General features: G+C 30.8%; 1 protein-coding gene across 1 annotated transcript in view; it reads right to left on the minus strand.

Annotated features, from left to right (window-relative positions):
- The window catches only part of camk2b2 (calcium/calmodulin-dependent protein kinase (CaM kinase) II beta 2), a 105744-nt gene extending 93692 nt beyond the window's left edge, over positions 1–12052 (minus strand). The window contains exons 1-2 of the mRNA XM_073830228.1: positions 11808–12052; positions 2453–2547 (exon numbers count right to left, since the gene is read on the minus strand). Of these exons, the coding sequence (XP_073686329.1) occupies positions 2453–2547; positions 11808–11869 (157 nt within the window). The 5' untranslated portion in view covers positions 11870–12052. The remainder of the gene's footprint in view (positions 1–2452; positions 2548–11807) is intronic.
- Between the last annotated feature and the right edge of the window lie 3002 nt (positions 12053–15054).

Here is a 15054-nt window from a genome sequence, read left to right on the forward strand (position 1 = left end):
ATATATATATATATATATATATATATATATATATATATATATATATATATATATATATATACACACACACACACACACACACACATATATATATATATATATATGTGTGTATATATATATATATATATATATATATATATATATATGTGTGTGTATATATATATATATATATATATATATATATATATATATATATATATATATATATATATATATATATATATATATATATATATATATATATATATATATATATATATATATATATATATATATATATATATATACACACACATATATATATATATATATATATATATATATATATATACACACATATATATATATATATATATGTGTGTGTGTGTGTGTGTGTGTGTGTATATATATATATATATATATATACACATATACATATATATATATATATACATATACATATACATATATATATATACATATACATATATACATATATATATATATATATATATATATTAGAGGTGGGCCGTTATCGGCGTTAACGTGAGACTCTTATCGGGCGATAAAAAAAAATATCGCCGTTAATCTATTCTCAAAGTTGGGTTGGGAGCTGGGTCTAAACTACGTAAGCTGTGATGACCTTCACCTTGATAGTTTAGCGCGGATGTCTACCTAGCCGAATTGAGTGTATGATGATCCGTGATCCGTACGGACCAAACCGGTTCGGCACGCATGTGATTCGCGGATTAACTGTTAAATTTAACCATCATAGAGTAAAAGTTTATAATTGGCACATGTTTTGTCTTGCCAATTTACGAATTCAAACAATTTAAAAAGGGAACACGCACGCCGACGCACACACCTGAAGAGAGCACGCGCACAGAGAGAGAGAGAGAGAGAGAGAGAGAGAGAGAGAGAGAGAGAGAGGCGCGATTCACACGGATTGATTCCTCTATAACTTCTTTTTGAACGGAAACACACAAAGTCATGTCTTAATACCCGTTTTGGTATTCTGGTAAACAAAGTCGGTTATGTCTTCAGTGAACCGAAACAGCTGAGAAAGAGATGCGTGCCAGTAGTCGGTACGTGCATTATGCCTTAAAGAGACAGCATCCTATAAATACCTGCAGTGAGAAGCACTAGTTATTTACAATTAATTATTAAATTTCCGCACCTGAATTCTAGGGTTATTGATTTTATTAGTAACTTTATGTTGTATTCATTTACACTTGATATTTGTGTAATTGTTCTTGTTTTGTTACTGACTTTATTAGTTCAGCTAGTAGTGTTTGCTGTGGATTAGAAGTAGCCTACTTAAAGTAAGCATTCAGTAATTAGTAAAAAACAAACTTTTTTGTTTTGTTTTGTTTGTTTTTTGCTGATCCAAAAAATGATCCGATCCGTGACTCCAAATCCATGATGTGATCCGAATCGTGAGTTTTGTGATCCGTTGCACCACTAATATCCATGCCCTTGCGCATCTGTGTATTAATCTGCAACGCGCACGTCGCGCAGCCTTTTACTCAGAAGTAGGCTACATGCAGTGTGGGAATAGTTGGTTACACAAGTTAGTATAGTTAATTGTGTTGTACATGCAATTGTCAAGCAGTTTGTGATGCATTTTGGAAACAGGAGATGGGTCCCTGGTCTAATGCGCCACCTGGCTTAAGAAACCCGTTCTCAAAGACTTACTTTTAGTCATTATTTGGTTAGCACACACATTCTGAATGCCTTCAGCAGAATTCAAATTAGCCATTTTAATCTAGATTAATCTAGATTAATTCCAAAATTAATCTAGATTAATCTAGATTAAAAAAATTAATCTATGCCCACCTCTAATATATATATATCCATATTTAAAACATAACAATCACTTTTATCTAGTTTGCTGCTTTGGGAAGGGGCGCAGCAGGGCGGAACGCAGTCTACCTGTTTGCCAATAGCAACGCAGTGGGACTTCTGACCAATCACAATACTTTTGACTTTTCGGAAGGCGGGACCCGGAACTAATCGAGCCGTTTGTGCCAGCCTGGGGAGAAAGCTATTGGAATAATGTAAATTATGTGAAAAATAATGCGTTTTTCGAACAACTAAGCATGAGAGCATGTTCAAGTACACCTCAAAAACAAATTAAAGACTTTGTAAAGGAGCATAATAGGACCCCTTTAAAAACCAGATCTTATCAATCCCAAAGTACTGAATCTAAGTGTTCTTTAAATATAAGATTATTAAAATGTTAATTCCAAAAATTATGCACATTTTCATAAATACGGAATTTTAAATAATTTAAACCTGTTTGCTTGAAACAAACCAACTATTTTAAGCCATTTCAGACCACTACACATAAATATTAGGGTATGTATCAAGTATCTGTAAAAGACCCAAAAACATCCACAGGTTCACCCATCTCAGAGTGCAAACCAGCCCCCATTTCCCCGTCCAGAAACATTTTCCAGCAGTCATGATTTACCTCTTGCCGAGAGCTTTTTGGTGTTGATGATTTTGGCAGCATACTCTTGGCCCGTGCACAGCTTGACACAACGTCGCACGACTGAGAAGGCCCCCCTGAAGAAACAGACAGAGAGGAAAATACACCAAAAAGATCAGTTCAAAACCCTTCAAAAATGGCTTAAAGGGACACTTCTCTCTATTTGTGTTCCACGGAAGCAAATGTTTGATTTTTGGGCGAACCGTTAAGAACAACCACCGTCGTGTGCACATCTACCTCTTTACCAAAAGCGTCAACAGAGCCAGATCAGAAATGAAAACAACACGCAGGTGTTTGATGCGCAAATATTCATGATATTCACATGGGAACCGAATGTAGAACACGCTCTGTCTTTCAAAAGCCTCCTTGTGTCTATTTTCAGAAAGACCTGCGCTATGAAAATCACTTGAGACAGTCATGATAATGGTCTGATGTCATTCCTTACTGGCTAAATTTAGCACACCTTGTTACAGTTACACAATACACTCGGCATGTCTCAAGCAGCCGCTCCGGATCCGTGACTTCCCGCCCCTCACCGACAGGCTTAAATGCCCTTGGAAACACCCATGTGATGATAACATGTGATAAAAACAGACCATATGCCCCTCTGTGACCTCAGGCAAATCACCTGCGCACGATTCGCTTGGCTAGCGGACTAGAAGAAACGAAGCCTGAGAGATCTTGGGCATCGTTAGATGCAAATCATCATTCAAAACATCAATCAAGAGGTGGAAATGTCAATCATACACTTTCGCTTTTGGACATTTTTAACATGACAAGGAGTATCTTTAGCAATAAATGTTAAAATTCCAGCCAATATCAATAAGCCTATACACCTTTTTCTTTGTGTAAGAGTGGGTGCAGCCATTTGTACATTTTATGGGTCTGGCTTCCGGTCTTATCCACAGGGGTAATACAGTTCACGAAAACTGAAATGTAAAAATTAAAGTCATGCAAAAATCTGTAACTTGACATAAAATATATTTCAGCTAATGGCCTAGGCAACATTTCTTATTTTAATACTAAATTTTGTTTTAGTTTAAAATTTTGTACTCATTTAAATTTGATGTCCTAAAATTGAAATAAAATGATATAGAGTGTAAAACTGCAGTGTAAAACTTAAATATAAATGAATAAAAACTATACAGACGTATAGAAAAAATACTAAAAATACTAAAAATGATCAAAACACACAACTAAATTGCTAAAACTTTAAATAAAATGTAAAAAATTAAAAGAGAAATAAAAAAACTGTTTCAAAATCTATGAGCATCCTAATCTCAAGTCTCAAATCTCAACACTGCCGATAACCTATTAAAAAAAGTGTACATTTTATTTTGCAAAACGGCAGTGAAATAAAAATGAATACAAACTAGCCTATAGACATAGAAAAAAAACACTAAACGTTATCAAAACACAACAAAATTACTAAAACATTAAAATGTAAAAGTTAACTGATGAAACAAAATATTTACAAAATCTATAATACAATAATATGTATAAAAACTATACAGGCATATAGAAAAAAACAATAAAAATTATCAAAACACAACAAAATAATTAAAACTTTAATTAAATGTAAATTAGGGCCGGGACTCGATTAAAAAAATTAATCTAATTAATTAGAGGCTTTGTAATTAATTAATCGAAATTAATCGCATTTTAATCGCATATAAATATTTGACCTGAGAACAGTGAGAAGTAAGTTTTTTCATATGGATTTTTAGTATACCATTGAATAATGACTGAATACATAAACTGAAGCAACAAAACATTGTTTATTTTTGTTCAACCAAGTCCAACAGACCAGTGCAATATTGCCATTAACTGTAGCTATAGGATACAGCGTTTCCCATAACAAAAACATTTATTTCAGTGAAAAAATAAATCCAAAACTCTCTATTTTAACATTTTGAACAATAGGGCTTTACAATCTTTTGCTATTTTTTTTTTTTTTAATAAATTCTTGTGTTTTAATTTTCTCATAATCAAATGAAAGCATAAACATTTATTTTATTTTTAATCAAATGAAAAACAAACCTTTTTAATTTTTGGCAAACAAACAGAGGTTTGCTGTTAAAATCAATCAATAATAATAATCATAGCATTTTTCAGTCCGACGCTGAAACTCATTCAGTGAGAAACGTTCCACGGTGCAAAATTAAGTGCGATTAAAATGCGTTTAAAAAAATTTACGCGTTATTTTTGTGTAATTAATTAATCTAAATTAACGCGTTAAAGTCCCGGCCCTAATGTAAATTAATACATAATAATAAATACAATCTGATACAAAATATTAATAAAATCTATAATAGTAGCCGATAAAACACCATGTACATTTTATTTTGTAAAGCTGCAGTGGAACACACAGACTACACAGACATACAGAAAGAAACACTAAAAATGATCAAAACACAACAAAATTACTACAAATTTTATTCAAAATTCAAATTAAAACATAATAAAATAAAAACTGATTCAAAATATAAATAAAAGCTATAATAGTATCCTAATGTCAAGTATAACATTGGCAATAACTTACTAAAAAATTGTGTACATTTTATTTTGTAAAACTGTAGTGAAATAAAAATGAATACAAACTAAAAAAACTAAAAAATTATCAAAACAACAAAATTACTAAAACTTTACTAAAATGTAAAAATTAACACGAAATAAATAAAAAGGGATTCAAAATATTTAAAAAATGTATAATAGTATCCTAATTTCAAGTATAACACTGATCATAACTTACTAAAACATTATGTTTGTTAAATTTTTTGTAAAACTGAAATAAAAATGAATAAAAACTAGACACATAGAAAAAAAAACACTAAAAATTATCAAAACAACAAAATTACTAAAACTTTAAATTACATGTAAAATTAATACATAATAATAAATAAAATTTGATACATAATATTAATAAAAAATTATAATAGTATCCTAAGTATAACATTGCTGATAACTTGCTAAAACATTATGTACATTTTATTTAGTAAAACTGCAAAGTGTAAAACTGAAACAAAAATGGATAAACTATACAGACATACAGAAAAAACACTAAAAATTATCAAAACATAAAATTACTACACATTTTATTAAAATTAAAACAGAATAAAAATAAAAACTGATTCAAAATATAAAATTTATAATAGTATCCTATTAGTATCCAATAACTTAATAAAAATTATGTACATTTTTTGTAGAACCGCAGTGTAAAACTAAAATAAAAATGAATAAAAATTATACAGACATAGAAAAAACACACTGAAAATAATCAAAACACACAACAAAATTACTAAAACTTTAATTAAATTTAAAATTAATACATAAATACAATTTGATTTAAAATATTAATAAAATCTATAATAGTATCCTAATTTCAAGTATGACACTGCCAATAACTCACTAAAAATGGCATACATTTTATTTTGTAAAACTGCAGTGTAAAACTGAAATAAAATGAATAAAAACTATACAGACATACAGAAAAAACACCAAAAAACACTAAAAATAACTAAAACTTTGTAATTAAAACGAATACATAATACATAAAACTGACTCAAAATATTAAGAAAATCTATAACAGTATCCTTTTTTCAATTATAACACTGTCGATAACTTATTTAAAAATTATGTTCATAAAATTCCTTAATATTTTTGTATTATATTTAATATTACAAATAAATAATTATAAAACAAAAAATTTAAATTAATGACTTTAAATGTTACAAGTAAATTTAGACATCAAAACATTATAAATTATAGTATAAAAAGAACAATTCTGAACATTTTACAGCTATTAAACTATTAAATATTTTTTTAAAGATTAGCTTTATGCGAGTGCAAAATAAATACATAAATAAAAATTAAATTAAATTAAATTAAATTAAATTAAATTAAATTAAATTAAATTAAATTAAATTAAATTAAATTAAATTAAATTTAACTTAATTTAATTTAATTTGGATATGGTCATGATGTACCATAGTATTACACGCACAAAAATTACTAAAACTTTAATTAAAATAGAAATAGAAATAAAAATAAAAACTGATTTAAAATATTAATAAAATATATGAGCATCCTAATCTCAAGTATAACACTGCTGATAACTTATTATCAATGACTTTAAATGTTACAAGTAAATTCAGGATTAAAACATTAAAAATTATAGTATGAAAAACAGATAAATTCTGAACATTTTACAGCTATTAAACTATTCAATATTTTTTTTTAAAGATTAGCTTTGTGCGAGTGCAAAAATAAAAATATAAATAAAAATAAAATAAAATAAAATAAAATTTGAATATGGTAATGATGTACCATAGTATTACACACACAAAAAATACTAAAACTTTAAAACTTAAATTAAATTTAAATTAAAATAGAAATAAAAATAAAAACTGATTTAAAATATTAATAAAATATATGAGCATCCTAATCGCAAGTATAACACTGCCGATAGTCTTTGCACTGTTAAAATAAAAGTCCCGTTAGTAACAGTTATTGACCAAAAAATATCCAATGCAGTTCATTAAAAACTGACAAATACTAGCCAATAAACTCAGCTAACTACTAATGTCATGTATTAAAATTAATAAAATCAACTATTGCTTGCCAGTGTGAGGGAAACAACACTTTCAAGAGGAAGATCGGAAACCTCAACTAATTAAATTGATTTTGCATAATATTTACTAAAATAATCCTTCTAATATTTACTAAATGATCTCAGTGCTGTTAAAATAACAAAAGTCCCAATTGTGACATTTATTGACCAAGAAATAAAAAAACAGCCAATACAGATAATTAAAAAATGCCAAATATCAGCCAATAAACTCTAATATCGGCGTGAACATAACAAAATAACAAATTTTATTATTAAAATGAATACATAACACTGTCAATAACTTATTTAAAAATTATGTTCATAAAAATTCCATAATATTTTGTACAAATAAATGTACAAAAGTCTTTAAATGTTACAAGTAAATTTGGGCATCAAAACATTATAAATTATAGTATGAAAAACGGATAAATTCTGAACATTTCACAGCTATTAAACTATTAAATATTTTTTTAAAAGATTAGCTTTATGCGAGTGCAAAAATAAATACATAAATAAAAATAAAATAAAATTAAATTAAATTAAATTAAATTAGTATATGGTCATGATGTACCATAGTATTACACACACAAAAATTACTAAAACTTTAATTAAACTTAAAATAGAAATAGAAATAAAAATAAAAACAGATTTAAAGAATGGAAACCTCAACTAATTAAATTGATTTTGCATAATATTTACTAAAATAATCCTTCTAACATTTACTAAATGATCTCAGTGCTGTTAAAATAACAAAAGTCCCAATTGTGACATTTATTGACCAAGAAATAAAAACCAGCCAATGCAGATAATTAAAAAAATGCCAAATATCAGCCAATAAACTCTAATATCATAATTAATGAAATCAAACACTGCTTGCCAGTTTATGGGAAACAACACTTTCAAGAAGAAGAACAGAAACTTCTCGACTAATGAAGCAGAAGGTCAAAGTGTCACAACCATGAGCCGCGCACCCTTGACCGGGCCGAGGCCTGGAGCCAGTGAGGCCCGAGAGCCGTCTGTCTGCAGCTCGTGCGCTCTGTTAGCAAACGTGTATTTTCATTAGTGCTGGAAACAGCCTGAGCGTCTCAGCGGAGACATTGAGCTGATTTACTGCCGTCGGCCTGTCAGGAAGACCAAACCGCCGCCGAGCTGCGGGCTGCTGAGGTGTTTAGGGTAAACTGCCACACAGCAGCAAAAAAAACACGCTCACAAACCATAAAAAAAACACAGCAATTTTGTTGTGACAAATAACCCTAAACATACCTAGAAATTAAATTAGAAATGTTATTTAATATAATATAATAGGGATGTAACAGTATTATCAATAGCTTGGTATCGCGGTATTATCATGATCACATAACGATATGAAAAGACAGGTCTTCAGGGCAAAAAGTGTAGTTTTTTAAGTACATTTCAAATTCTTATTCTAACATAAAAGGTATTTAAAGGTGCAATGTGTAATATTTAAGATGATCTCTAGACAGAAATGTAATAGCCGTCATAGCAGTATACATAACTATGTTTTCAGGGGTGTATAAAGACTTTACTTAATGAACCATTATGTTTTTATTACCTTAGAATTAGAACAAAATCTACACACTGCACCTTCAAAGTTGTGTTTTGGGCCATAATGCTTTGGCACAGTATCTGTCAAACAAACTAAAACTGAAAGCACAATATAGCTTTATCCCTTCCTCTTTCAAAGAAAGCACGCACTTTATTCAGGCGATCAACTCGTGATCCGGTGTTTTCTGCGCCTCAAAACGGCTCAGTTCACAGTGAATGCAGTGAACTCATTTATTGCACATTCTGTGAGTTTAGCGAATGTTTGGGAACGCAACAACCACCGTTTATGCTTTGTTTTTGCGGCAGATGATTACAGCATTTCACTAGATTTGTAGTGAGACGCTTTTTTGTAAGTCGTTTTTCACTAAAGCTGGAGTTTTCCGTCAAAATAAAAGCTCTACTGCCGTTTACATTGAAATAAAATGTAAATTTGTAAATGTACAATTTATAAAATTTAAATTTTAAATCTAAATTTTCAATTCAAAAGTCTTTTAACAGCTAAAGTTTATTTCCAAATTTCTCTATATTTCTAATTTGTAAAATTCTCTTATTTCTCTATTTTATATTTTACACTCGAACTTTCTTTTTTTTTTTAATTTTTAGGTCATCAGCAGTCATATAAGCATTTCATTTCATATCATACAGTGTATGACTGTGTATGTGACAAATAAAATTAGAATTTGATTTGATTAAAAACTTAAAAGCAGTTTTATTTACTGACAGCTAGTGGTTTAAATGCAGTCCAAATAATAAAAAAAAATCTCTTTCACGTGTAGAAATTAGGAAAGAAGTATTTTCCCTACTGTATTGTAAAGCAAAAATAATACACCTATGAAATTTTATACCATTTTTATTTTACAGCGCATTTGTTTTACAATATATGGCTATTAGTGTCATAGGAATAACAATAATAATTGTTATTATTAGTATATTCTAATTTGTCTGGCTTCTTGAAACAGTAGTGTGAATGTAATTTAGTTTAAGTATACCACAAATAAAAAGAGGGTTGAGTCCGCTTTAAAGTTCAGGTACAAATCAATTCACTGACTTTTTTTTTTGACTTAAGTTTTCTTAGTTAAGAACTCAATTTCTCAAAATGCATTCGATAAAGTAATTTAACTTTAAAACATACACATTTTCCTTTTTTCCAAGTCTTCATTTGTCTTTTTTTTTAAATATTGCAATAAATATTATATCGTGAACTATATATTATCGTATTGTGAGATTTTTATATCGTTACATCCCTATAATATAGGCTGCTCTTATTTGATAAAAAAAAATCAAGTTAAAAACAATATTAATGTGAAATATTTACTACAATTTAAAATAACTGTTTTCTATTTGAATAGATTTTAAAATATAATTGAATAATTTTAGTATGCTGATTTAGTGATCAAGAAATATTTAACCATATTGCATATATTCTAAATAAATATATTTTAATGTATATTTACTTACAGTATGCAGAAAGTGTACAGTTATCTAAAGAAAGAACAGTTAAGAAAAGGCTAAAATGCAAGTCTCCACCACAAACTGAGGATGTGGTCAAATATTCAGTTCAGTATGGTGAAGATCTGCTGAAATGTCACACATACAAATTGTTTAAGAAGTTGTAAATGTCTGTTTCTCCTCAGCGAGCGGGAATATACACTACGTTGAGATGAACTGAAAACGAAACCCACAGAGTATTAATAAAAACAAGAAGTTTAAAAAGTTATGAAACAGCTTCTAAGAGAAGTCTGTCTCCTACTATGTGTGTTTTTATGATTGTGGGCGATTCACACGGAACTCATTTAATAATTCAGAAGAAAAAGGTGCAACAGAAACGCAATACTGACTGAGTGACTGACTGGAGGAGAAGGAGGGGGGCAGAGAGAGTAAAATAATTTCCTAACGTCAGGCCGCAGGCATGTCACACACACACACACACACACACAGTCAGATTATAGACAGCAAACAGCCGCCCGGGCAGCTTTCACAGCTCCAAATGTCACTGGACAGAACGACACAATGTAGCGACCCTTCACTGACTTTATGATACGTTGTAACATTCATTATGGAACTCTTGATACATTTGTATCAACCCTTCACACAGACTCTCAGACAAAAAAGTTGTACACTAATGTAGTTCTAAAGTACTTTTATGTTCTAATATGTAGCATTTAGGGGCAAATAAGATACAGAAATGTACCTTTTAGAATTTGTACCTACAGAATCTCACCCCAGCAACAGCTTTGTACCTTTTTTCAAAGAGTGTAGAGATACAATGTAGCGACCCATTGGCCTGATTAAGCTCTCAAATGTATCACCCCGAACATAACCTCCAAATAACCCGCCGACAGCTGATAATTATGATCAGACATATGAAATATACTCACTGTGGGTCGCTCTAATGTTTCCTGACAGCTCCTCTGAGCTTTCTGCATGAAATGCACCATGCAATACCCTCATGATTATGTTAAATACTCCCATGCATTTTAATGTAAGTCCCTAGATATGCAATAAATGAAGAGCTCATCAGTAAATATAAAAAGCATGCAGCATCCTCAGATTTAACACCTGCACGCTCAGGGATTGTATGCACATAAATAATCACTGTAATATGCACAGTGGTGGGTGTATTTAAATGCAACTCCCCTCCTAATGTTTCCTGACAGCTCCTCTGAGCGTTCTGCACGGAATGCACCGGAGTGGCCACAAAACATGCAATATCCTCAAAATTAACCCCCGACGGCTTATATTTGTGAGCGCAGACAGTTTAAATAAACACTGTAGTGGGGGTATTTGAATGCAACTCCTTTTGATGTTTCCTGACAGCTCTTTTGTGCATCCTGCATGAAAAGCATCGACTTTAAACGTGCCAAAAGCATATGCATGTGCATAGTAAATATGTAAACAGTCATTTTAACATACATGATAACATATTATTTGATTAGGATTCCTCTACTGCAATGCATTTCAAAACATTCTCACTACATCGCTGTTTATCATCATACACTCATAATATAACGTTAGTTAAATAGTAGTGGGAGTTATTAAACGCAACTCCCTCTAATGTTTCCTGACAACTCCTTTGGGCTTTTGCATATGAATTTACATTCAAGAAAGGTGTGATATCAATACAAGACACGTATGAACACCAGCAGAGAAAGCAAATCTTACTTTCCAAGTTCTTCATACAGCTGGTACTCGTCGGTGAAGCGTGTGCAAGTTGTCGTTGCCATTTCTCAGCCCTCAGCGTTCGCGGCAATATCCGAACTGTGTGTCCAGCACTAATTTACGCTTATTCTTCCGTGGCTTCGACTTGCAGGATTTTTGAGGACTAAACTTAAACGTGGGTACGGATTCCAGTGAGGGAGAGGCTCGCCGACGAGCAGGCTCGACTGCTTTACCGACCTCTCATCGAATGCGCCGTTCGACTGCAGTGCACTTGTTTTCCGCTGTGTGAGAGACGCGCGCTGTCACCGCTGGAGGGCGCGGCGGAGCTTCTGTTTGTGGCGTTACACCTGCAACATCTTTCCGTTTTACAACTTTTTAGTAGGTGTATGGAGAGGTGAAGTCATTATGAAACTAATTACAAATTTAGAAATTAATTTTGTTCAATTCAGGTGAGCAAGTAAATTGTAAAACTGACAATTTATGCGACTAATACCTCATTATGTCAAATTAAATTAAGGGTTGCCAGGTGTGCGTAACAAAACTGGCTCAATGGTCAATTAAAAATAGTCCAAAAGTGTTCCAATGATTGGAAAAGTGTTCCTTTTTCTTCACGTAAGAGTGGGCGCGGCTATTTGTAAATTATAGGGCTTTGATTTCTAGAGTGCAGGCTATTTTTAAAGGAGTAGTTCACTTTCAGAACAAAAATTTAATGTACTCACCCCCGTACTCACTTCATGTCTTTCTTTCTTCACTCATAAGGAAATGGTGATTTTTGAGGAAAACATTTCAGGATTTCTGTCCATATAAGGGACTTCTGTGGTGCCCCCGAGTTTGAACTTCCAAAATGCAGCTTCAAAGAGATCTAAATAATCCCAGCCAAGGAAGAAGGGTCTTATCTAGTGAAATGATTGGTTATTTTCTAAAAACATTTACAACTTATATACTTTTTAACCTCAAACACTCGTTTTGCCGAGCTAGACAAGTCGAGCATTTGAGCTTAAAAAGTATATAAATTGAATTTTTTTTAGAAAATAACCGATCGTTTTGCTAGATACGACCCTTCTTTCCTCGGCTGTGATCATTTAGAGCCATTTGAAGCTGCATTTTGGAAGTTCAAACTCGGGGGCACCATAGATGTCCATTATATGGAGAGAAATCCTGAAATGTTTTACTTAAAAAACATAATTTCCTTACGACTAAAGAAAGAAAGATCTGAACATCTTGGATGACAAGGGGGTGAGTACATTATCTGTAAATTTTTCTTCTGAAAGTGAACTACTCCTTTAACTGTATAAAACAGCCCGTTTTCATGCTTGTTATTGTAAATTGCTGTGTTTTACCATGATGTTTTAATGTATTATCTTAATTATGAACACGCTGGTTTGCAGAGCTGTAATTTAGATTATGTAATCAGACTCCAAAATACTTATAATTAGATTAAATTACATTTTAAAATGCTTGTAATCAGACTACAGTTACTTTTCAGGGATTACATTATTACATGTTATTTACACAAAAGCTATAAATATAACAATAAATGAAATAAATATAAATTATATAAATAGTCTACCGCTAACCCTATATATGTATATATATATATATATATATATATATATATATATATATATATATATATATATATACATATATATTCAGAAAGTCTTCAAGTTTTGTGGACATTCACACAAAGATAAATTATTAGCCAGGTGGCAACACAACATTTGACCACAGATTTTCAAAAATCATTTCAGGTTTAGGAAGGGGTTCAACATTTCATCAACTACTCATGAACACATTTGAATTATGACTCTGTAGGTTATTTAACCATGTATTTCTATGTCTTTGGAAGGTTTTTGTCTTTCAAACACATTAAAATGCACTTCAAAAACTTTGTTGTCATCTGATCCTCTTTCACCTAATATATTTACTTGAAGTATTCCAGATTGTAAAATAAATATTTTAATAATTAAATATCACATTTGCATGTTCATTGGTTCTCTGACGTTGGTTATGGTCACATAACATATATTTCATATGGTCACATAACACAATATTTCATTTTTTAGTAAGTTTTTTTTTTCGATTGATTTTAAAATTATTTTAAAAATTTTATGATTTAAGAAATTATTAACTTTTCACTCTTTGTATTTATGTCAATATGGTACAAGATTATCCAATTTAAATCAAGGTGATAAATGAGTTAGGTTAATAGTAATCTAAAAGTAGTCTGATTATATTACCTAAAATGTGTAACGTAATGGATTACAGTACTAACTACAATATTTTTAGTGTCATTTGGAATCAGTAACGTGTTATAATTTGTAAGTAATTCTAAAGAAATTGTAAAGGAAAAGGTGGAAATGCCAAATATCAAAACTCAAAATATCCAAAGTTTTATCATATAGAATATAAAAATATTTAAGTTTAAGCATTTCAGTGAGATATACTTAGTTTATGCAGTATGTCAAACCATTAACCTGCTGTGGGAAAGTCAAGCGGCACAACAGTTAAAAAGTAGCCCAATTCCGCGGGAAAATCACAAACTTGGCAACCCTGATTTATTTTCACGCACTTAACAAAATGGTGTTTTTAGCTAAGTAATCTAAAACCCTCTGATTGGCCATTGCATTTAAAAGCTCAACAGATACGCATGTGATTTGTTATGATGCTTAAAAAGCAACATGATGACACTTTGCATTCATTTTCACATTAATTAATTTTAATCGTGACAGTCAACTTTTTTTTTTTTAAATACGTGTTTTCATGCATGCTAATAATAGAGTGTTTGCACTTACATCACGATTTGGTCAGTTACCCAGTTGCTAGCCATATTGGTAATACTCGGATGTAAACAACAGCATGGATTGTACAGTTAATGTACTACTGAATATGTTGTTCTGCTAATTTATGCCTAAACCGTTGAAAAAATGTGTGGAAGCTGCTAAATCACTTAGTAAGCTGGAAAGGGCGCAGTATTTTGACAAACTAAAGTTATTAGGTGGTAAAGATACATAAGAGCAGTGCTAGGTAAAATATTAGACTAATATTTCACCTACCTCACCAGAAATAATAAGAACAAACAAGAATGTTGTCAAGATGCTTCCCCTGGAAATCCTGGTTCAGTTTGGCCAACCACAAACACCTTTTGTTCCTTAGAAAGTTTTTGCACTCTTCTCCTTGATTTGTTATAACTTTTGGCAATCTATAGTAGCCTACTCCAAATGTATTTCCTGGTCTGATCGATTAGAAC

This window comes from Garra rufa, chromosome 23 (assembly GCF_049309525.1).
Source record: "Garra rufa chromosome 23, GarRuf1.0, whole genome shotgun sequence".
Taxonomy (NCBI): Eukaryota; Metazoa; Chordata; class Actinopteri; order Cypriniformes; family Cyprinidae; genus Garra; species Garra rufa.